General features: G+C 38.2%; 1 protein-coding gene across 1 annotated transcript in view; it reads right to left on the bottom strand.

The window, feature by feature from the left end:
* The window catches only part of LOC138996160 (hemicentin-1), a 96,597-nt gene that overhangs the window by 2,989 nt on the left and 70,941 nt on the right, over window positions 1-22,667 (bottom strand). Inside the window, exons 46-54 of the mRNA XM_070397113.1 lie at window positions 18,115-18,177; window positions 16,765-16,884; window positions 15,735-15,869; window positions 12,999-13,112; window positions 12,279-12,404; window positions 9,992-10,120; window positions 7,398-7,748; window positions 3,666-3,785; window positions 189-315 (exon numbers count right to left, since the gene is read on the bottom strand). Of these exons, the coding sequence (XP_070253214.1) occupies window positions 189-315; window positions 3,666-3,785; window positions 7,398-7,748; window positions 9,992-10,120; window positions 12,279-12,404; window positions 12,999-13,112; window positions 15,735-15,869; window positions 16,765-16,884; window positions 18,115-18,177 (1,285 nt within the window). The remainder of the gene's footprint in view (window positions 1-188; window positions 316-3,665; window positions 3,786-7,397; window positions 7,749-9,991; window positions 10,121-12,278; window positions 12,405-12,998; window positions 13,113-15,734; window positions 15,870-16,764; window positions 16,885-18,114; window positions 18,178-22,667) is intronic.

The following is a 22,667-nucleotide window of genomic DNA, read 5'->3' as shown; positions in this document are numbered from 1 at the left end:
GTCGCCGTGGGGACCACAGGATGAGTTCATTTCTTGCCCATTCATTGAAGAAGGAACACACTGTTACCCCAAGTCCCCTTGGATTATGACTTCCTGTGAGTTCAACACGACTAGAGACAGAGTTTGTGGCCAAGGAGGGAGAGGAAGGATGTTCAAGAGCACGTCTGGGAAGAGAAGGCAAGACTTACCCTGTGTCTGGATCCCGTTGGTAGTCGGGTGGACAAGGCGTATCGATGCACTGGTAGCTTCCTCTCATGTTGAAGCACATGCGGTTCTGCCCACAGCGCACATTCTGCTCCAGACACTCATCAATATCTAGCAACAGTACAAGGAACATGCAGAGTCAGCAACGCAGTCAGAACCGGCCATCAGAGCGGGGGGGTGGACATCTGACTGGCATGTTGAGGGTTAGTCTTCTCCCCATGAATGAACTTGGTTGCCGTACCTAAGCTTCCTCAGTCACCAAGTGGGGATCTTGATACCTGATGTGCTGTTTCCCAGATTGCTTTGCGGATTAGTTTTTGTGTGTTGTTTTTTTTAATGTATGTGAGAGGACATAGAAAAAGAAGCACTATAAAAGTAGAGCGGGAGCTATCAAGATCTCTCTGGTGTTGTTTTATCTTGGGGATATAGAGTACATTTGAGTTTTATAAAGCAAATCATACTTTAAATTCACTAAAAAAAAAAAAAAAGCTAAAAATTTAAAGGACATTTGTGAACTTTGAGTGAGCCTTCCCCAGTATTTTGTTTTATAAGTTCCAATTGTGCTTCCTGTTACTAGATTTCTCTTAGGACTAGTTTTCCCACAGGAATGGAACACTCGGTGGAACAAGTTTTTATTTCAGTTAAGTCTCGCCTGTTGCCTCTGTGAACCAATTTCTAATTATGATTCTATCTGCCAGACATGTTCATCCCCTTGACGAAATGAGGTGGCCTCCAAATAGAGAGAAAAGCCCTCTAGGGAATGTTAGAGAAATTCAATTAGCCTTTTCTTCTTTGCTGTCATAAAACACATTTCTCCATATCTTAGCTGTAATTTTTACAGTGAACTCACGCAGAAACATAGAGGTCTGGAGACCCAAACCTGGACACGCATCTGTGTGCATAAGAACAGCTACCTTATCACATATTTTCATTAGCTAAATATGAATCTATAAAGGGATGTCAGGACCTGATAGACAAAGTGTTTGTCCTTAGCTTCATAATAACGTAACACTTCCCATAGAAAAGCTTTCATAAGCATTCGAGCTCTGGGCAGGGGACTGCCTTCATCTTCTGTCTATATTCTTCTTTCCTCAGGATTAGGCACCATACAGACATCCACTCTACTTTCTCTGCTCATCTTTCTACTCAATGGCCTTAAAAAAATGCCAAGAAATAGGAGAAATCGTGCTATCTTCTGTTAATTGACAATGTGCTGATGCTAGTTCTTATTAGGATAAAAATTACAGTCATTTTATAACATAAACATTATTGCTACAAGAAAAAGATACCAAGATGAGGTAAAAAAAAACCTTTTCTATAATTAGCTGTAGACCATATGAATGCATTTAATCAAGTGCTTCTGGATACATTAAATATAATTTAGGATGAACATACTTGAAATATTTATTTTACAGAATTCTGATTCTTAATAAATAGAATGGATGACTTTGAGAACCTGGATAGTTTAGAATGCTCATTTCAAGTGCAATACCAATATAGTGTTTTTAAATTTTTAGTGTAGTGGTGCTTAAAATTCACATAAAGATTAAAAAATATTTCTATTGATTTCAGAGAGGAAGGGAGAGGGAAAGAGAGATAGAAACATCAACGGTGAGAAAGAATCATTGTCTGGCTGCCTCCTGCACGCCCCACATTGGGGAATGAGCCTACAACCAGACATGTGCCCTGACTGGTAATCGAACCACTACCTCCTGGATTCATAGGTCAAAGCTCAACCACTGAGCCACACCAGTTGGGCAAGATTTTTTTGTTTCTCTTCTCTTCTTGGGCAAATCATGATTGGGTGTGTGTTTTGTTTTCATTTTGCATCCTCGTGACTTCTACTTTTCACTAGAGTTTCTGTCCTTGTTCAATGTCAAATTCACTCTAGTTTCCCTTTTAGCACTGATATTTCTACCACTAATGCATACAGCTTCAAAATGCACATGTGAATGAAAAGTAGTCTTTTGTTCCTTGTAAATGCTTCAAACACTTTCGAAAGCTACAAAAAGCCTCTGAGTTAGTCTTTTGAATACAGACTTCTGTAAAGGGCATAATTGCTTTCTCTCGTGTCTTTTTTAAAACCACAATATATGCAACCCATTTAAGTTGCAAACATTTCAAATAGCACCTGTTTCTGATTTCTTCTCGCTATTCCCACTCTCCGAAGCTAAGCTGAAAGCTGAACAATGTTTTACACTGAATGAGTGACAAGGGCAGTCAAAAAAAAATTGGAATAATTAAGAAAAGAAGAAAATGAGAATATGACATAATATAACCCTTAAAAATCTGGCTGAGGGGCTTTGCAGACCAGTTGGTTATTCAAAATGCTTCAGTGTCTACCCTGCTTCCTTCTGTAGTGCCTGGTGCACCTCTAGGGAGTGTGGTGTTAGGGTTGGGCATTGCCACCCCTTCAGAAGGACTCCTGAGTTGAAGATCTGGGGACAAGTTATAAAACAGGGACAATGTAAATGCTCTCACCTCACCCAGCTGCCACAGTACAATAACCCTAATGTTCACTGAGTCACAAGGGAGACAAAGGACTATTCTAGACACGAGATCTGTGATCAAGTCTCCCATTATCACTCTGAGAGTCAGTTTTATTATCTTTAGAATGGGTATAAATGATTGCCCTTGACAAATCTGCACTGCTGATAAAAACGGGATAATAGTTGTTCTTTTGTGGCTGGCTGTCTCCACCAGAATCTAAGATCTTGAAGGAAAGAAACTGCATATTATTATTGATTTCAGAGAGGAAAGGAGAAGGAGAGATAGAAATCAATGATGAGAGAGAATCACTGATCGGCAGCCTCTTGCATGCTCGCACCTGGGGATTGAGCCTGCAACCAGAGCATATGCCCTGACCGATAATTGAACCATGACCCCCTTCCTGGTTCATAGGTCGATGCTTAACTACTGAGCCACGCTGGCCGGGTAGAAATTGCATATGATTCATTTGTTTGAACTTTTTGTTTCCTGCAATGCTAGCACATAATCTGTTCTACATCATCTGTAGACTCAAATAATGAATGGATTATTTCATCAATTTACCCACTGATCTCCAAGCCAAAGTCCAAAATAATGCTTCACAGGAAGTAAATCTACAGAGTGCTCTTCCCACTTCCCCTTCCATCATAGCTGAACTGTGAAGAAAGGTTTGAAGAGGTCTACCCCCATTCAGTTTTAAAAATATGTGAGATAAACTGGTTTAGGCATTCTTGGTCCTTCTAGTGAGATAACACCAAAAATGTTTCTCAGCTACATCTTTTGCTCACTTGTTTTCTCATTGCACTGCCTACCGCAAAAGCAATGTTTAAAGATAAGTCGGAACAACAGGAATGAGAAAGAACAGGAAGCAATAGGAACATAATTTTTCAAGAAAGAAAACATTTACTTCCTCACAGTCTCCTATGCTGGTTTTAAGTGAAGTTGCAGCAACCAACATCCTAACACTGTCTCACCTTGACATGTCTTCCCGTTGAGCATGAGCTGATAGCCAGGTGGGCAGAGACACTGGTAGCTTCCAAAGGTATTTTTACACTCATGTTGGCAGGTGTCTCTGTTTGCACACTCATCCACATCTGGGGGGAAAGAGAGCAGAGTGGGTAACCACACAAAACACAGGCGAACTGTGACAGAACCAACAATAAACAGGGTGTTGATAGAAATTAGAAAAACCTCTTGGTGATTTAATACTCGTGTGTTTAAAAATGCTCAGAGCTGTTTTCTATCAAGGTCTGTTTTCAATAGAGTCCCATATATAAACTGCACTATTTTATAAAATATGAACATCTGTGTATAAACACATAGAAGCGGAAACCCCCAAACGGCCAATTTCTCTATCAGTTAAGTAAGGCTGGAATGGCAGACAAACAGGTTTGAATAAGATCCTAAACCACCAAAGCACGAACTCTTGATAGAATAGAATCCCCTAAAAGAGGATATTAGTTTTTATTTTATTTTATTTAAACGTTAGCTGCCTCTCCCTCTTTCTCTCCCTGCACCCTCCCCCAAAGCTCATGCATAGCTTTCCCACACACAGATATTATCAAGTGGAGATGTGTTTATTTTTGTGGCTACTCATCAAACTTCATATACTTGTAAAGTACGAATGGCAACCACGTATCTATACACACACTTTAACAGCTGATTCTATTGTATTTTGAAAATGAAATGTATTTTAATAAACACTGCCTTTATAATTACTCAAAGTGTGTATACATTTTTTGGACACCCTGCATATATATATAATTGCTGTGATACCTTGTGCAGAGAACTTAACTTCTCAAGATCTCAGGTGATTTTTCTGCCAAAAGGAGTCACTGATACAATCTCTCTAGTTTATAGGTTTTGGAAGGTTCATATACAGTAACATATGTGAAAGAATTTTCTAAACTATAAAAAAATATATCTGTCTGCTATTATTAAGCAAAGCCAAGAAAACAGCAATAAAAAAGAGAGTAAGAATAGGGGATAATTAAAAATTAATTGATATTTGCCTTCAGGATGAGATGTGATTTGGGAGGCCTCGGATTTCTTGTCCCAATTGTGTTTTGCTTTGAGTAATTTTAAAATTTGCCGACAATCCCTGAGCACAAACCAACCAGTGGAAGAATGAAGAGGAGAATGTGACGTGAATTGGGAGTAGGGGTGATGTCAGATGGAAGAGAACAGAAGGCAGATAGAAACTTTGAAATGTCTCAGAGCAAAATTTGCATATTTTGTATATTGTGCAAATCAGAATATAATTGCAATGATTCAAGATCTGTTAATGATAAACAGTCGTCAAATATTGGTCAATGTTTTTGTTCTATTTTAGTTAACCAAAGCATTTGTTCCAGAACCTGTGTGATTTACTTTTACTTTTTCCCTTTATAATCTGCTTTCGCCTAAAGTAACAACAGAGATGAAAGTGATGGTGAACTCCACATAGTCAATATCATAGGTCCCACAGTAAGAATTCTAGTGATTTCTGTATCCAGAAGCTCTGCAATGTTCCTTTTTCCTGTGAAGCTTTGGAATCAATTCCTCGAAAAGTTAAATTTTAGTCCAAGTCTAATGATTCCATAATGTTAATCCGAATCTTTTGTAAGTTATCTATTCCAGATGGTTAATTAAAGGCATTTGGTGTTTACTGCAAGTTGCTCATCTCGTAATTTCAAAGCTGTCTGCAATCTTGCTGTAAATTTCTTTATTAACACCAACACTATAAAATACCCACCATATTTTAAGAACTATTTCTAAATGTCCCCATCTATTAATTGCCCTTAAATAAAACTTAAATATCCAATAACTGACTCGTTATAGAAAGTTTACTTTAGGTACTCCAAGATCAGTCCTCATTCTGAAACAGTAGCTGCCTCAAACAGTAGATGGTATGGGAAAGATGAATTACTGTAAACATAATGTTAGTTTACATAAGATTATAATAAACACCATGACACAGAAAACATATATAAAACTCTACCATGATGAAACTACAGGGCGCAGACCGTAGTCAAGAAAGAGAATTGGGTTGTTAATGAGGAACACTTTCTTAAAATGACTTGGGCTTTCAGATGATTGAGAAGTCAGCTAGATGGCGATGGTATGTGTATAGGAGGATAGTTTAATTCATTTATCAAAGCATAAACAAAGAGTTGGGGTAGAAGAACAAAGGTAGAAGAGAAAAACTTGTCTAAAATGAAGGCGAAGTATGGGATGATAATAGGATATGAAAACCCTTCAGTGAGATTATCTGGAAGAAAATGTGAAAGACAACATGTCAGATGCTAATTCTGTCAACAAAAGAATAGTGGAAAGTTTTAACTAACAAAGAGTCCGTTCAAAACTGTGGGCATGAAAAATTCTTAACATTCAGAAAGATTTGGAGCAAGTTAGGAGTGGTGTTTGACATAGTAGTAAGGATTGTGGAGCCCACAGATTAAGTAGTGCTTCACTGTATGGGATGAAATGTAGAGAGTTGTTAATAAATGCATTAATATTTGAAGTTTAAGGAGTGAAAGAAACTAGTCCTGTCCACAGACCTAGGAAGCTGATCACAGGAAAAAGATTCCATATCCTATTAAGCTTCAGGTACATTAGGACATCTAGACAGAGAAGTCCTGGGAAAACATGGACCTAAAGAAAAAAGGTGAAAGTTTAGAAGTTTGAGGGTCCAGCTAAGTACAAGTAGAAAAAAAAAAAAGACAAAACTGGAAGTCAGCAGGAGAAGAAGTTTAAGAGAAATGTTTAACAGAGAGCATATTTAGGAGAGAATAAGCGAAGTGTAGAACACTTAAGAAAATTACAAGAACATACGATTGGCATAGCGGTCTCTTATATTTAAACAGAGGTTCTTAAACTTAAACAGAATTTCTCCCCTCCCTTCTTGCCTCTGTCTTCCCTCTCTACTTTGCTTTCTTGAACAAATAGTGGGGCTAATTCCTGTTTGCCAACTCCTCTTGGTGCATGCAAACTGTGAACACTCACAGAAAACTGATTTAAATGAAGGACAGATGGTAGTACTTGCAACTTCACAGAAAACAAGGTTTCAATTTTTGAGATGGAAATTATGCTTCCCTTTTGCAAACAAATTAAAATTCAGACTTGTGAGTTTAGATAAAGACACTGAAAGCACATACTTTCGGGTGATGGAACCAATTTAATTTGGTCTTGGCTCCCATGACCTATTCAGTGACTTATATACAAAATAATCAAACTGAAAAATTCTATGGCGAGTGTGGGACAACAGTCAACACTGTGCTGGTTGTCATATAGAATAAACAGTCCAATGAGCCACTGGAAGCTTCACTTTTAACCACTGCTTTGACATCCATCAGCTGCAGCCATAATTATAGTATTATGTTATGGGACAGTATGCATATTCTTTTTTAGAAACCATATTTTGGATGCCACTGAAATTGATTTCTATACAGCATTAAATTCAGTAACACCTGCAGGTGACCAAAGAACTGTCAATATAAAACAGTAAATTATTAGACTGCACACATGCAAACACATCATTTACTTGAATAAAAACTGCAATAGTTTTCGGTGCTAGAGTAAATGTCTTGAAACTTTGAGTCCTCCCAAGATTGGAGATCAGATGTAGCTCCCTGCACCCACACGAACACAGGTGCAGTATGTACATATGCGTAGACGGGCCCATCAGAGAGCCCACAGAAAGGACATGCAAGAGGGCTGACATTTACCTACACATGTGTCATGGTTTGCCTCAGAGCCTTCAGGGCAAGTTTTCCTAATAGTCCTTCTAGTCCTGGAGAGAGATGTTCTGCTGTTCCTATACTCTGAGTAGGAGCTGTAGAGATGGGAGTACTGTCTGTAATGCTGTTGAGGTTGATAGTTGTTTCTCACGGGGGAGAACCGAGCAAGGTTATAGCTATTGTACTGAGAGCCATAAGCGGGCAGCCTCTCCAATCCAGCGCAAGATTTCCCGTCCCCTAACAAATGTTGTCCTGGTGGACAGACACACTTGAAGCTGCCGGGGGTGTTGAAGCACTGATATGCACAAGGCTTAGGCATTTGTTCACACTCATTAATGTCTGCTCGTGTGCCACGATACATAAAAAGAGAGAGAGAGAGAAAAAAAAACAACAGACACATACACAAAACACAGGAATAAAGAATCAGTCTGTAAAACGAACTGAAGACATTATGTCACCCTCCAAAGTCAGGCATTCAGTCATCTCTCAGCTGTTGTGGACTTTTGAGAAAGCTGGAACCATTCAGTTACGAATATACAGGAAGATTTTATGACTGTCCCTAAAGATTGCTTCACATGTACAGTAGAAACATAATGGGTCATATGGACAAATGTGGTCTAGAATCTGGAAAAACTAGAGTTCAAAGCTAATATAGATCTTAATTCTGTTGGTGGAACAGTCACATTACTAATTTGCATTTAATTATAGTATTGACCACTAGTGTCTCTAAGTTTTCATGCATTCATAAGTCTCAGATACAGGAAGGTTGGTACAACTATAAGCATTTTTATTTTCTTTTGTATCTTTTGAATCAATTATTATTAATCAAACCAATTATACATTTTACAAGAAAAATGAAAAAGGACATGAAGATAGAATAATTTCTTAATAAGTTATAAACTCATAAAGTCCATAAAATTAAAAAAATGCTTCTCTTCTTCCTATTCCTAGGTCAACACAGAGTATTACTTGCAATTTTTTCTGTCAATTGGGTAACTGTATAAAAACCAGAGATCAAAACGAAATTCTTTAATTCATTACCACATGAAGAAAAACATGAATTAAGTAAAATAAGTAGTAAATTTTGCTTTAAAAATTATTTTAGTAGGCAAAAGTTTAAATTAACATTTTTAATCTCTTTAAGGCAATGGCCCTCCCTTCTTCATTGTCTTATTGACAAATGCCTGATATTCAACTTCTGGTCAAATTAGTGAACAAGTAAACACATTTCATTCTGCTAGGTCACTGTTATGACTGATCAAGATGTTAAATTATGTATAAGTTCCAATATCTAAAGAGAATACAGAAATAGTATGTATTTCTGTTATTAAAAAGTATTAGTATTTATTCTAGTAATGGTATTACTTTGAGCATTTGCTATGTGCAAAGTACTATGTTAGGTACGGTATAAAGACAGAACTCAATCTTTATGGGAGAATTTGCTATAAATAATTGTTAAGTAGGCAACCAATTTTAAAAGCATAGCATGCAAACCAGAAGCCAGTATTTAAAAGCCCGCATGTTTTTTGCTGCACTTAAATATTCTGAGGATAAATAGAATTTGATAGGTCAGTTTCTTTATTATAAATGCACTAATTTAATAAAAAGCATATGATTATCTTTTCACAGATATTTCGTATTATCTGTTACTTGCCTTACTTTATATTCAATTATAATTAAGATGGAAACAAATAGGCAATTGGGAGAATTAAATGAGATATTCTTAATGTAGAGAATGCCATACAGTAAGCGCTAAATATATGGCAAATAAAATAATAATGACCAATGTGCTTAAATTGTGTGTTCACATTTTAATCCCTCATACCTAAACCTTGATATTACATACACGTAGACTTCATATTCAAATGAAATATATCTATGAAAACATTTATGTCACGTACATAGAGAGATAATCAATTAGATAATCTTCACAATTAAGTTGTCATGGTAATTATATCAGAACTTTATTTTGGTATGTGTAGTGTACAGTAAGCACTCTGTAGTGGGTATTACTATCACTTGAAGTCCGTGTAAATTGAACTCAATATCAAGTGTCTAAGAAGTACAGTTGACCCTTGAACAATGTGGTGGTTAGGAATGCCAACCCCCATGCAGTCAAAAATCTGTGTATAACTTTTGACTCCTCCAAAACTCAGTCATCCCTCAGTATCTGCCGGGAGATTGGTTTTAGGACCCTGTGGATACCAAAATCCATGGATACTCAAACCCCTGTATAAAATGGCATAGAACAGTGTATATAGTCTTGCACAACACAAACTACTAGCTGCAGAATGAAAATATTGTCTTCAATCTGCAGTTGGATAAATCCCCAGATGCAAAAGCCAGGGATGCAGAGGGCTGACTGTACATTGATTGAAAAATTTTCAGATACGTGTACCCGTGCAGTTCAAACCCATGTTGTCCAAGGGTCATCTGTTATTCCAATTATGCTATGAATTACTTAAACCAAGTTACGAATCTTCTAATTGTAGCAAGAAAGCATTGGAGGATAGAGAGAGGTCCTACTCAAGTTGGTAAGGCTCAGTAACTTCATTACTCAATAAGAGTTCCTGGTAACTTACCCACACAGGGTCTCCCCACTCCTTGAGACCGGTAACCTCTTGGACATACACAGCGATAGCTGCCTCTCGTATTCTCACATATCTGGTTATATCTGCACTGATGGGTCCCATCTTTACACTCATCAATATCTACAGACATGGAGGCAATAAAAAGTAGTAACATTTCCTCTTTCAAAACCTGATATTTATTTATTTTTATTTTTAAAAAATATATTTTTATTGATTTGAGAGAGAGAGAGAGAGAGAGATGTAAACATCAATGATGAGAGATAATCATTGACCAGGTGCCTCCTGCATGCTTCCTACTGGGGATTGAGCCCATAACCCGGGCATGTGCCCTTGACTGGAATCAATCCTGGGACCCTTCAGTCCGCAGGCCTACGCTCTATCCACCAAGCCAAACCAGTGAGGGCTCAAAACCTGATATTTAAAGTGAACTTTCTTTGGAATTGCCAAAGGTTGAATTTTTCACCATGTGGTTGAGGCCTGGAGTCAGAAAACCTGGGTTCAAGTCCTCACTCTGTCACTTATTAACTGTTTACTTTCGTCCTCTTGCTCCTTACTATGGAAAGAGTTCTATTCTCAGCTTTTGTTTTTCTTTCCCCTTCTCAAAACTCCCTCCTCTTTTGGCCATTTATATTAGTGACTCTGATAAGCTTGTTGATGTATATTTAGAGCAACAGTACTATATGGTTTCTTTCCTACAGTCCCACATGCCTAGCTGCTAGCTGGTCATCTCCATCTCCTTGTTTTACCAGTTCTTCAAACTCAACAGCTCCCCAGTGTCTCACCATTACTTCCTTATTTGTGGTCACAGTATTCTTTCTTCACAATCAACCAGGCTGCAAACATCAGTTATCTTTAACTTACTCCCTCAGTTTCCAAGATTGGGTAATTCTACTTCCTTCAATCAAATCCACATATCCCCTCTTTCCTTTTCCACTTGCTATATTTTTGCTGTAACTTTTTAAACAGCCTTCTGATCTTTCAGCTCATCTCATTTCTAATTAACCTTATTATACATAACTACAGAGTCAATGGTCTTAAAATACTTATAATTGCACATAACTGCCTACATGCTCTAAGTTGGCCGCTATTCTTAGGTAGTAAGAAAAATATTCACCTATATCCATAGAACTGAAAAGAGTACAACTCTCCCAGTTTTGTTTTTTTAAGTAGTATACTAAACATCTATGTACATCAACAAGTACCAACTGAAGGTCAGTATTCCTTCATTTATATCTATGCCCTTCCAGTACTCTTATATTATTTAGAAGCAAATCCAAGATACGTTATAACTTTATTAATAACTATTTCATAATTTTAAATAAAGTCCTATTTTTTAAATGAGAAACTTAAACTCAAATTTCTGTGTCATCTTAAGGGTCATTGAAGGAGAGATAGTTGTCAAGAAAGAAGGATGAATTTTAGCATGTTATCTCTAAGTCCAGCTCTTCTCCCCCTGAACAGGGCTTTCTTTCTTTCCTTTTCTACCACTCCCACCTGTTGACATTCTCTTCAAGGCTATACGTAAGTATGACCACTTCCATGACTCCTCTGATAAGCACTCCTATTGCACATGATCACTTGTTCAAGTACTCTCGTACCATTTTATTTTACCTCTTTTGTGGTGTTTCATTCTACCTTGTCTTATAGTTTGTTTCTTTCTTTTGGTGGAGGAAGTGGAGTTGGCAAATCTATCCCAGTAGATTGTAAGAATATAAGAGCAGCAATACTATCTTTTTAATTTTTGTAAATCATGTAATTCATAGTTCTGCTAACGATGGCAGCCTGGGTCAGGATGGGCACGTAAAGAATAAACTTAGACAGAAATACAATTTACTTTATTGTCTGGTCATTGATTTGACATTTAAAGAATATTTAGCTCTATAATTATATTTCTAACTTTTAATAAATCTTATGATTTTTTCCCAACCTTCATATGAAATTCTGAACATATATGTTAAATTTCATATTAGAAGTAAAGAGAGACTATTAATTTATGTGGATATTAAACTATATAAACCAAATGTGTAACTGATGGGATCTCAAATGGTCACATGTCTCCATGGTGAGCTTCCATTTCCTGGTATGGCTATGACCCCAGAATCCCAGAGGTCAACCATACTAGAAGTTGGGGATGAAAAAAACAAACACCTCAGCTAGAGAAAAAGAAATAGTTCCTTATTAGGTTAAATCTACTCTAATCATTAGTTTTGAAATGGATGCCTTACTTGGCTTGGCGATGGTAAATGCATCTCAGTCACCGAACTAGCCAGCCACTCACCAATGCAGGTTCCATTTTCCGCCTTGGTCATCCCGTTGGGGCAGAGATCAATGCACTTGTAGCCGCCACGGGTGTTCTCGCAGTGCTGGTCTGGTCTGCACACGTTCTGGCGACACTCGTTCACATCTTCACAGGGAAACAAAGGGCACGCAGACTGAGAAGATGACTGCGTCAACGTTGCCATAGAAACTATACTTTTAGACTTTAAAGATATTATAGACTAATATAGATGTTGACTGCATAATCATCAAGTAAAGTTACAGTGTTTAAATCCAAGGTATGTGACACAATTATAAAACATAGTAATAAAAATCAAAAACATGTCACAGAGCTGGCAGCCATACCAACCATTTCCTCCTCCAAGAAAAAAAAGTATACATATCTGTATATACACACATATATATGTATACTAATTATTGTATTATTTTCCATGTGAACAACTGTAATCCTACTTTTGCCCCATCCTGTGTTATACTTCATCCTGTGTTATACTTCTGTGAAAAAATTTGGTAAAAATAATAGGGGAAATGTTTAAAAATGGTTATGTAACCCGTGAAGCATAGCATTTGTTTCCATTTTGTTTTTATAAAGACTATATATATGATACATGGTAGGTATTCTATCTTTAAATCAGGCTCAGGGCACAGCACATGAACTGGATCAGACACCATTAAGAAGTTACAGAGATACTATACTTTCGAATTCAAAGCCCTTTCTTACCCATGCATTTTCTGCCCTTGAGCTGATACCCAGGTTCACACCCACAGTGAAAACTTCCTATGGCATTGAAACAGCGGTGGTGGCAGGGACTGGACTCTTGACATTCATTAATATCTGTTAAATAAAATAAAACTTTCATTATCTTCTGTTAGGAAACTTGGATGAACTTATCCCAAATATTTACCCTTTGAATACTCTTTGATAATTATTATGTTAAAGATCTTCTCTAAAATGAATTCAACACAATTGCTCTCACATAATCTGCTAGATAACGGACAGGATTAATTGCTGGAGAGAATATCTCTCTCTTCAATACTCCCACCTCTGCTAGTGACTCAGAGCTGTGTTGACACAGCACACCTCTACTTTGAGTACTTTACCATGTGGCTCCCACTCCTGTTTCCAGGAAGCCTCAGCCCTGGAATGCTGCTGACAGACTGGAATACGAAGATAGGAAAAAATAAACTGAAGCTAAGGACTTCTGCAATACATTTTGCAATTGACCTTCCGTCCTCATTTCTGCTGCTATTCGTGTGAGGCAGGTCTTTATCATCTTATGCCAAACTGACGGCATCAACTTTAGTATTTCGCCAAATCAATCTTCCCAAACACCGTCTGCATCACAGTGTAACAAAAAAAGTGCAGGATGAACTCTCCCTACTCATGTACTGCCTTCTCCCCTCTCCTTCCTTCCAGGCCCAAAGGAGGAGAGAGCTCTTCTCCCGTTTAAGAAAAGTCCCCCCTACTGCAGCCCATCTCTTCCTTTCTCGCCAAGATGAGGATTGTGGTCCATTGATAATTCCCTGCTCTTGTGCATTTTAAAGTCCTTCCTACTTACTGTCATCTTTCCCAAAACCCCAGAGACACAACCAAATATTTCCTATCCTAACAAAATCCCTCTCTTAGATTTATACTCATTTCGCACTTCTCCATGCCCCTGTCATTCTATTCTAAACTCTTCAAAACAACAATCACCATATTTAGGCTCTTCTTGTCCTTACCTTACCTTTCTAAACTCAAGATTGCTGATGTCTTATTTTGTACTTGTTTTCTATTTGAGAGCTTCTAATTTAATATTTCAAAATCTGCACATACCCAAATGTGATCATATAATTTTAAAAAGTTTTCATATACTTTTTTCTCTTTTGCTTGGCCCCCCTTATCCTTTACTCCCTTGCCCACCAAAACCAACCTGTAATAACTATCTAGTATAAATGATAACGTCTCTTCCATGTACCCATATATAGCTTTACCTAAGTATATAAATGCATTTTCTTTTTCTTTGTTATTGTTTGTTTCCTAGTCACAAAATCTTTTCTACACAAGTTACTTAGACTTTCCTACACTTTCATGTCCTCAATCAACAACACCTTATGGAAATCCTTTAAGCCAAATAGTTGAGCTCCATTCTACTCTTTAAAATAGCAGCACACTGCCCTGGCCGGCTTGGCTCAGTGGATAGAGCATCAGCCTGGGGACTGAAGGGTCCCAGGTTCGATTTCAGCCAAGGGCACATGCCTGGGTTGCAGGCTCGTTCCCCAGTGGGGGGTGTGCAGGAGGCAGCCAATCAATGATTCTCTCTTATCACTGATGTTTCTATCTCTCTCTCTCCTTCTCCCTTCCTCTCTGAAGTCAATAAAGAAACATATATATGTGTGTGTGTGTATATATGTGTGTATATATATATATATATATATATATATATATATATAGTAGCAGCACAATGGTTCATTTTGTGGATGTACCATAATTAATTCCTTTTTTCTATTATTGATAGGCATTCAGTTTTGCATTCACTGTTTCTGTTTCTATGAAAAATCCTGATAGCAGCTTTTCCCATAATTGCTAAAACTTGGAAGCAACCAGGATGTGCTTCAGTAAGAAATGGGTAAACACTGTGATACATTCATACGATGAAATATTATTCAGCACTAGAAAGAAATGAGCTATCAACCCGGAAAAGACATGGAGGAGACTTACATGCATACCACTAAGTGAAAAAGCCAACCTAAGAAGGCTACACACTATATAGCCTTACATATAGGTTCCACCTATATGACATTCTGGAAAAGGCAAAACTGTGGAGACAATAAAAATATCAGTGGTTTCCAGAGATTTGGGGAAAGAAGGATGAACAGGTGGAACACAGATTTTTAGGGCAGGAAAACTATTTGTATGATATTATAATGGAGGACACATGTCATTATTACTTTGTCCAAGCCCATGGAAGGTACAACATCAAGAGTGAACTCCAATGTATACTATGGGCTTTGTGTGATAATGATGTGTCCACATAGGTTAATCCTTGGTAAAAAATGTGCCACTCCAGTGCACGATATAAATACTGAGGGAGGCCGTGCGTGAGATGGGGCAGGGGTACGGGAGGAATATCTTCACCTTTCACTCAATTTTTCTGTAAACCTAAAACTGCTCTAAAAATAGAGACTATTAAAAAATAGTCCCGCAATAAATATTCTGTAGTCTGATGCAATGGAGTTCAATAAAGTAGATTTTTATTAGATCATGCCGTATAATTTCCTCTCTCTCAAATATAATAGGCAAACATTATTCAAAACCACCATGCTGCAAATGTTTGAAATAGCCATGGAATATTACATCTGAAGACCCCCAATTGAGAAGCTCAATCTATAAAAGTGTTCACTTTAAATGATTCAAAAGTCAGGGTGTCTTAATTCTTAGTATCATAAGATAAAGCAAAGGCCTCCGTGGTTGTACCTTGACAACTCATCCCATCAGAGGTTCTTCGAAAGCCAATTCCACAGCGGACCACGCAGCGATAGGATCCAATGGTGTTGTCACAGTCCTGACCAGCATGGCATGTGTGTCCACCTAAAGCACACTCATCAATGTCTGCAACAAAGTGGGGCATTCAATCAGGGTGAGTTGAAGAAGCCAGGCTAAGAACCTGCTGTGAAGTGGGGATAAGAAAAGCAGTAACAGCACTTGAAAAACACACAAGAGCAAGAATGCTGATTTTTTTGGCTGAGTCATTTCAGGTGGGTTAAATGGCTGACAAGCTCACAGTAGCATAGTGTGATGTCGTCACAGACCAAGCCATCCATTAGACCACTTATAGATTAGGTTTTTTAAAAAAGTTACTTGTCCTTTCTGAGAACACAGTTTTCTGTAAAATCAGAACAATAATATCTATCTCTCAGTATTGCTTTACAAATGAAAGGAAATAATGTCCAATGCATATTGGACTCTCCATAAATGTTATTCCTCTCGCCTCCTATCCCCCTACTCTTTCTCTCTTTTGCATTTAGAAGGGGACCTCCTTGGCATAGAGGGAGAAATCCTTTCTGCGTTTCATTATTTTTTAATTATAAAACTAGATCCTTACACAATTGTGACTTTGAAGCATATCTAGTGTCTGATAGAAAAATCTTTTTTTGTTAATGTTCCCAAAGTGCTATCAGGATTGTGCAATTTAATTGAATTCTTTATAACCACCTCCTTTGTTTTATAATTGTAAGATGAGTAGAGTGATGGTCCTGATGCCTCTCCTCATTGTGATGTGAGGAGTGAGAGAGTCACTACAGGCGCCCATATGAAGGGCCCCATATAAAGGCCGTATGTGGGCAACATTAAGATCTTCCTGTCTGTTGCCAAGTGTTGGGGGAGGGGATGGAGGGGGCAAAAGAGTAGAAAAGGAGAGTGTTGGTCTACCACACTCTCTCTAGGTTGCGATTGTCATGACCTTTGCTGAAATATGTCCATTAGACTCAGGGTTGTGAATAAAGACCTTGACAAGTTCTTCCATCAGCAGCGATGGTGAGGCCTTTAGGGCAGGAGCAATAATAGGTCCCCATGGCATTGTGGCAGATATGGGAGCAGGGCTTCCCTGTTGCACATTCATCTTCATCTGAAAGAGGAAACAAAGGGCCCAATTAGTACATGAACCCCCTACTTTCTAGGAGTTATTAACGTCAGTGTTTAAAGAGGCCAAGGAATTGAGTCACACGGAACAGAAAATGCTCTATAACATGGGAATGCTGAATAAAAATTAATGCCAAGACACCCAAATTATCTTTGATAGTGAATAGATGTTTAGATTGATTCTAAAACAATGATGATGATAACTAGGATATAACAACCATCTACTGGAGCTAACCTCTTTTTACCTACCTGAACTCATTGCACACAATGTTCCTAGGAGATAAGTTGTTTTTTTTAAATCCTCACCAGAGGATATTTTTCCACTGATTTTTAGAGAGAGTGGAAGAGAGGGAAAGACAGAGAGACACATTGATGTGAGAGAAACACATCGATTAGTTGCCTCCTGCAGGAGCCCTGACCAGGGCCCAGGCCAGGGAGGAGCCTGCAACCCAGGTACCTGCCCTTGACCTAATTGAACCTGGGATTAGGTCCACAGGCTGATGCTCTATCCACTGAGCAAAACTGGCTAGGGCAGGAGATGAGTATTTTAATTACTATCCTCATTTTCGTGATAAAACTGAGGAGTGAAGAGGTTAAGTAAACCCCCCAAGGTTACACAGGTCATTATTAGCAGAGCTGGAATTAAACCTGGGCAGTATAATTTTAAAAAACCACTTTTTACCAATATACATTACACTGCCTACCAGTGAAAGAAAGGCGTGAGCCATTTACTCAACCTTTTACTTCTTAGTGACTCTCTTGAGGTGGTACTTGGGTGAGAAAAGGCTGGTTTAGTCATCAGTCTTTGGACCACAGTTTGCCCTGTCCTATGATTGAGCAATTCTAGAGTTAGGTGACTTAGAGCTGAATTACTGCTATGTCACATCCATGGCATTAAGTGGCCTCACAGAGTCCAGTGTCTTGTCCCTGTGCTCACTCCACCTCTGTCCTGCACACTGATCCCTGGCCCTTGATTGTGGCCAAATGGAAAGAGCACAGGATTTGTATCTAAAATGCATACCCAGCGCCGCTGCCTGAAAGCTGAGTGATCATAGGCACTTCTCTACATCTCAACCTCCTCAGCTATATAAAAGGGTATTTATAAGACTATGTGATGATTACATTTCTAGCAAAATGGCAACAGATGTCCATTTAATGGAATTCAGTATGAACATTTTAATAGAAATAAAAGTGCGTTATTTATTCCTATACTCACCAGCACAAAAGGGTCCAACTGAGTCTAAGGCAAACCCGGAGGGGCACTGATTACTGCGGTCTCCTACCAGAGAGAAAAAAACAGAATGAACGGGCTTGTTGGAATATTAGCACTCGTTTCTTTCCAGTACAATCTTCCCTGGGAAGGTACGCCAAGATGGAACACACACATCAAATGCTCTAGGTGAAAACAAGCTGGAATGGAAAACTTCCCCTGTTTCTCAACCAAGAACTAAATGAGTCACAGCCCAGAGATTGTTGGCAAGCGGCCACTAGAAACAGATGTTCTGTTTAAGTTGTTTATATTAATCAAAAGAAAATTAAATTATTCATCGATAATGAAAAAAGACCCAAGGTCAATGTGTACTCCACGAATAACCAAGGTGAAGGCGTATTCATCCAGCCATTGCTGTTTGTTCTAGAAGTGGGGATGCTATTTTCAAGCCACTGAGAAAAAGTCCGTGAAAAACAGACTCTAATGAAGAAATCCTCTCTTTCTGTGAATCTCCTCCATTTGTCACGTGGGGCTTCCAGGTCAAAGGCCCTACGTGCCGACCAAGAGTTCTCCTTTTCCATGTAGTCAGAGCAAGGGCCAATGGGCATATTATGATAGAACAGAATTCAAGTTAGAGTCAGAAAAGACAACACAGTAACAAAAATAAACAGGTTAGTCAGGGAATCTCTTTCCTTAGAAAGTAACAGGGTCTTGACTGTTTTAAATGGTTTAGCAAATATTTTTCAAACATTAGTGACCTGAAAAAAATTAAATGAAACTCATCTTTCAAGTTACCAAAATAATGAATGTGTACCCAGCTTCTAAGTCAACTGTTAGTCTAATAAATTTCTCCTAAGGGACATTTTATCTCATTTATATTGTATATTCAGTTCATATTCAGCCTTTTAGAAGTTATCTTAGATTTTCTTTCCATTCTAAATGCATAAAACTGTGATTATTTTTATTATTGTTTTAGGGGCTCTTCATAGAGGGAGTCTGGGCTAATTTTTCAGAATCATCATATTTTGGAGAGTCTCTGAGTATAACATTGTTTGAGCTCTGCTGTGAACATGCAACTGTTCAAAACTGTTTATGAATGTGGGGGGTGTAAGAAACACTACTCCAATGAAAGTATTTCCTTGACTAGAAAACTAGAGTCCTATCTGCTATTTCTGTGCCATCTGATTGTTTAGAACCTTAATGAGAAACTCTAATGGTTCATGACCCATTTCAAGCCTGACTATTAAGATGACCCTGAGAGCATCAGAGTCTTCTTGAAATGGCAAAGGAACCGGACTAGAATAGGGTGGAATAGAAATGTCTGGAGAATCGTTGCTAAATGATTGTTGCATGGTTACTGTGTGTCACCTATCACTGTGAGTCTCACATACGTTACTTCACTCAAACCTCACAACTCCTCTACTCTTACCATAACCAATTTTCTGACGAGGAATTAGAGTCTGAGGTTATGCAAATTGCCTCAAGTCAAAGACCTAATATAAGCCGGAACAAGAATTTAGATGCAAATCTGCTTGACTTTCAACCACGGAAATCAAGAATATAACTCAGGTGGTGATTGTAGTGCATGCTTCCTTTTTACTTATTCACTTACTTGTACATTCCTTAATCCAACCAGTATGTGCTGTAGGGCACTGTGTTGTGAATGTAACTGTGGAAAAACTGTGTCATATAAACATAGTTAGTTGTTACCTGAGAGTAGCTTTTGAATTTTGGTTCCAAGTGGGGGAGATTTCTTCCTTTAGGTGGCATTTGGGCAGCTTTTGGGGAGACACTTTGATTTTCCACAATGCTAGGGAGGCCTATTAGAATCTGGGGAGAAGGGCAGACCCTGGAGCAGGTTCTAAAATACTGCAGTGTGTGGTATAATGATGCAGATGGCGATCTGTCCCTGGCTCTGATTTCCATGGAAGTGAGAGAGCTGTTTTTAATTATCTAAGGCTAGGACCCATCTTCTACATATTAACACTTGGATTGCGGGAAACGAGTTAAGTCGGCTCGCGTGAATTGCGCGTACTCCGCGGGAGCCGTCTTAACTCGGTTCATATAGATTTGCGGTGGAGTGCGGGAAACATGTAAACTCGGGCCGATTGTAACTGCGTATTACCAAATATTTGTTTGTTTGCCGTTCACAAAGATACCTACCTGCGTATGCGAACCGTTTCATACCCATTGGGGTAATAGGTATCATAAAAATCCCTTGTAAGTAGAGAACACTTTATGGCGCTGGTCGAGTACAATACCGTTAGGGTACCAATGTATTGTTTTCTCATTTTATAACCGATATCCCTGGATATCTCACCATGCAAAGAGAATAGTTATTGAGAAATACTTCTTGTGTCCGGACGTCTTTAGTTTTGAGTTTTGTGAATATTATTACCTGTTTAAACTAACTCTGATTTTGCGCGGGAAACCTAAATAATTGCCCGCGCCATCTTATATTTTGGCGGGAAATTCACCCGACACCGTAGTGTTAAACACTATTTTATGTGCTTAAAATATACAATGAATTTCTAGGAATGCTCCTGGAATATAAATTGATGTGTGACTCTACATGTTTTATTGAGAACATAACCAAGAATTACTCGATTCTTTTTTTTTTAAAAAAGATCACAGCAGGGCTCTATATATTGTAGATTCAGTCATAGAAACACTTCTCTGTTATCTTGCATTGTAGTAATGTCTAATGGTTTTTACATTGAAATACAACATATTTTGTTATAAACTTTTCCTTTTATTTATTCTTTAGGTTACAGTTAAAGTATGTTGTTTTGAACATACTTTAAAATATGGGAATCGCCGAAACCGGTTTGGCTCAGTGGATAGAGCGTCGGCCTGCGGACTGAAAGGTCCCAGGTTCGATTCCGGTCAAGGGCATGTACCTGGGTTGCGGGCACATCCCCAGTAGGAGATGTGCAGGAGGCAGCTGATCGATGTTTCTCTCTCATCGATGTTTCTAACTCTCTATCTCTCTCCCTTCCTCTCTGTAAAAAATCAATAAAGCATATTTAAAAAAATAAATAATAAAATAAAATATGGGAATCATTAGTTATGATTTTCATTTTGCCATATTAAGGGGGCAATGCAAAATATTTGTTTGTATTAAAAACTAGAGGCCCAGTGCACGAAATTTGTGCACTGGGGGCGGGGGGGTGTCCCTCAGCCCAGCCTGCACCCTCTCCAATCTGGGACCCCTTGGGGGATCTCCCTCTCACAATCTGGGACTGCTGGCTCCTAACCACTCACCTGCCTTATTGCCCCTAACTGCTTCTACCTGCCAGTCTGATTGCTCCCTAACTGCTCCCATGCCAGCCTGATTGATGCCTAACTGCTCCCCTGCCAACCCGATGACCCCCAACTGCTCTCCCCTGCCGGCCATCTTGTGACAAGGTGGGGGCGGCCATCTTGTGACAACGTGGGGGCAGCCATCTTGTGATGACGTGAGGGCGCGAGGGCCACCTAGGCTTTTATTAGTATAGATAATTGTAGAAACTTTTAAGTTCAAAATTCCCTGTAAACTTGTCACTTGGAACAAATTACTACCAACATTTTGGTGCTTCTCTCTCTAGTCACTTTTATAAGCACTCTACAGAATAATGGCCAAATTACTGATTATAAAATCTCTTGGAGAGCTTATTAAAATCAGAGATCTCTTGGTCCTATCTCAGTCAGAATTGCCAAGGAAGAACCAAGGAATCTGTGCTTTTAGCCAGTATAAAGGTTTTCTTATAATCACGGTGAGATGGGCAACCCAGGTTGGTTCGGATCATATTGTATATATACTGCTTTTCAATTATTATTATATCGGGTACATTCTCCTTCGTCTCTTGTTCACAGTTACCCTGTCAATACCCAAAACAGTGCGTGGTACACAGTAGGCACTCAACAAATATTTTCAAATGAGTAAATATGCTAAATTATTTTTAAAATCCTTTACATTTACTTTAAAGACTGCTTAAGAATTATCATACAGCTGTGCCATCATTTAAGCATTTATCTCTTACTTCCAAGACATTTATTATTGGCCATTTTTTGTGATTTTCTTAGGGTAGACTCCTAGAATGAGATAACTAAAAAGAAGGGAATAGTTGAAAGGCTACTGATACAAACTACTTTCTAGAAATGTTAAACGAAGATACAACCTCTGCTGGCAGTGTATGGGGATGTTCATTGCCCTATACCTCTCCAATACTGAGTGCATCACATTTTTAAATCTCTGAGTGATAATTGAAAAAATGTGCAGTTTTTTGCTTATTGATGAAGTTAAACAATTTTTCACATTCATTTTGTTATTATTGTTTTTTCCTTCATGCATTTCCTGTTGATAGCCTTTATGTGTTTTTCTACTGGGGTGTTTGCCTCTTTCTTATTGAATTTTTAAAAGCCTTGTATATATTAAGGTTAATCATAGTTGATCATAATATGTAATGCAAATATTTTTTTTCTTGGTGTATATTTTACTTTCTCAATTTTGTTTTTTTCTCCCATGAAAAAGTTTTAAAAAAATTATTTGTAGCTAAATTTATTTATCTTTTCCCTTT

The sequence above is a fragment of the Myotis yumanensis genome, unplaced genomic scaffold, assembly GCF_028538775.1.
Source record: "Myotis yumanensis isolate MYYU_CA2020_CCGP unplaced genomic scaffold, mMyoYum1.0.hap1 SCAF_17, whole genome shotgun sequence".
In the NCBI taxonomy this organism is placed as follows: Eukaryota; Metazoa; Chordata; class Mammalia; order Chiroptera; family Vespertilionidae; genus Myotis; species Myotis yumanensis.
The sequence above is the reverse complement of the archived record's forward strand: the minus strand, read 5'-3'. Positions and strand labels throughout refer to the sequence as shown.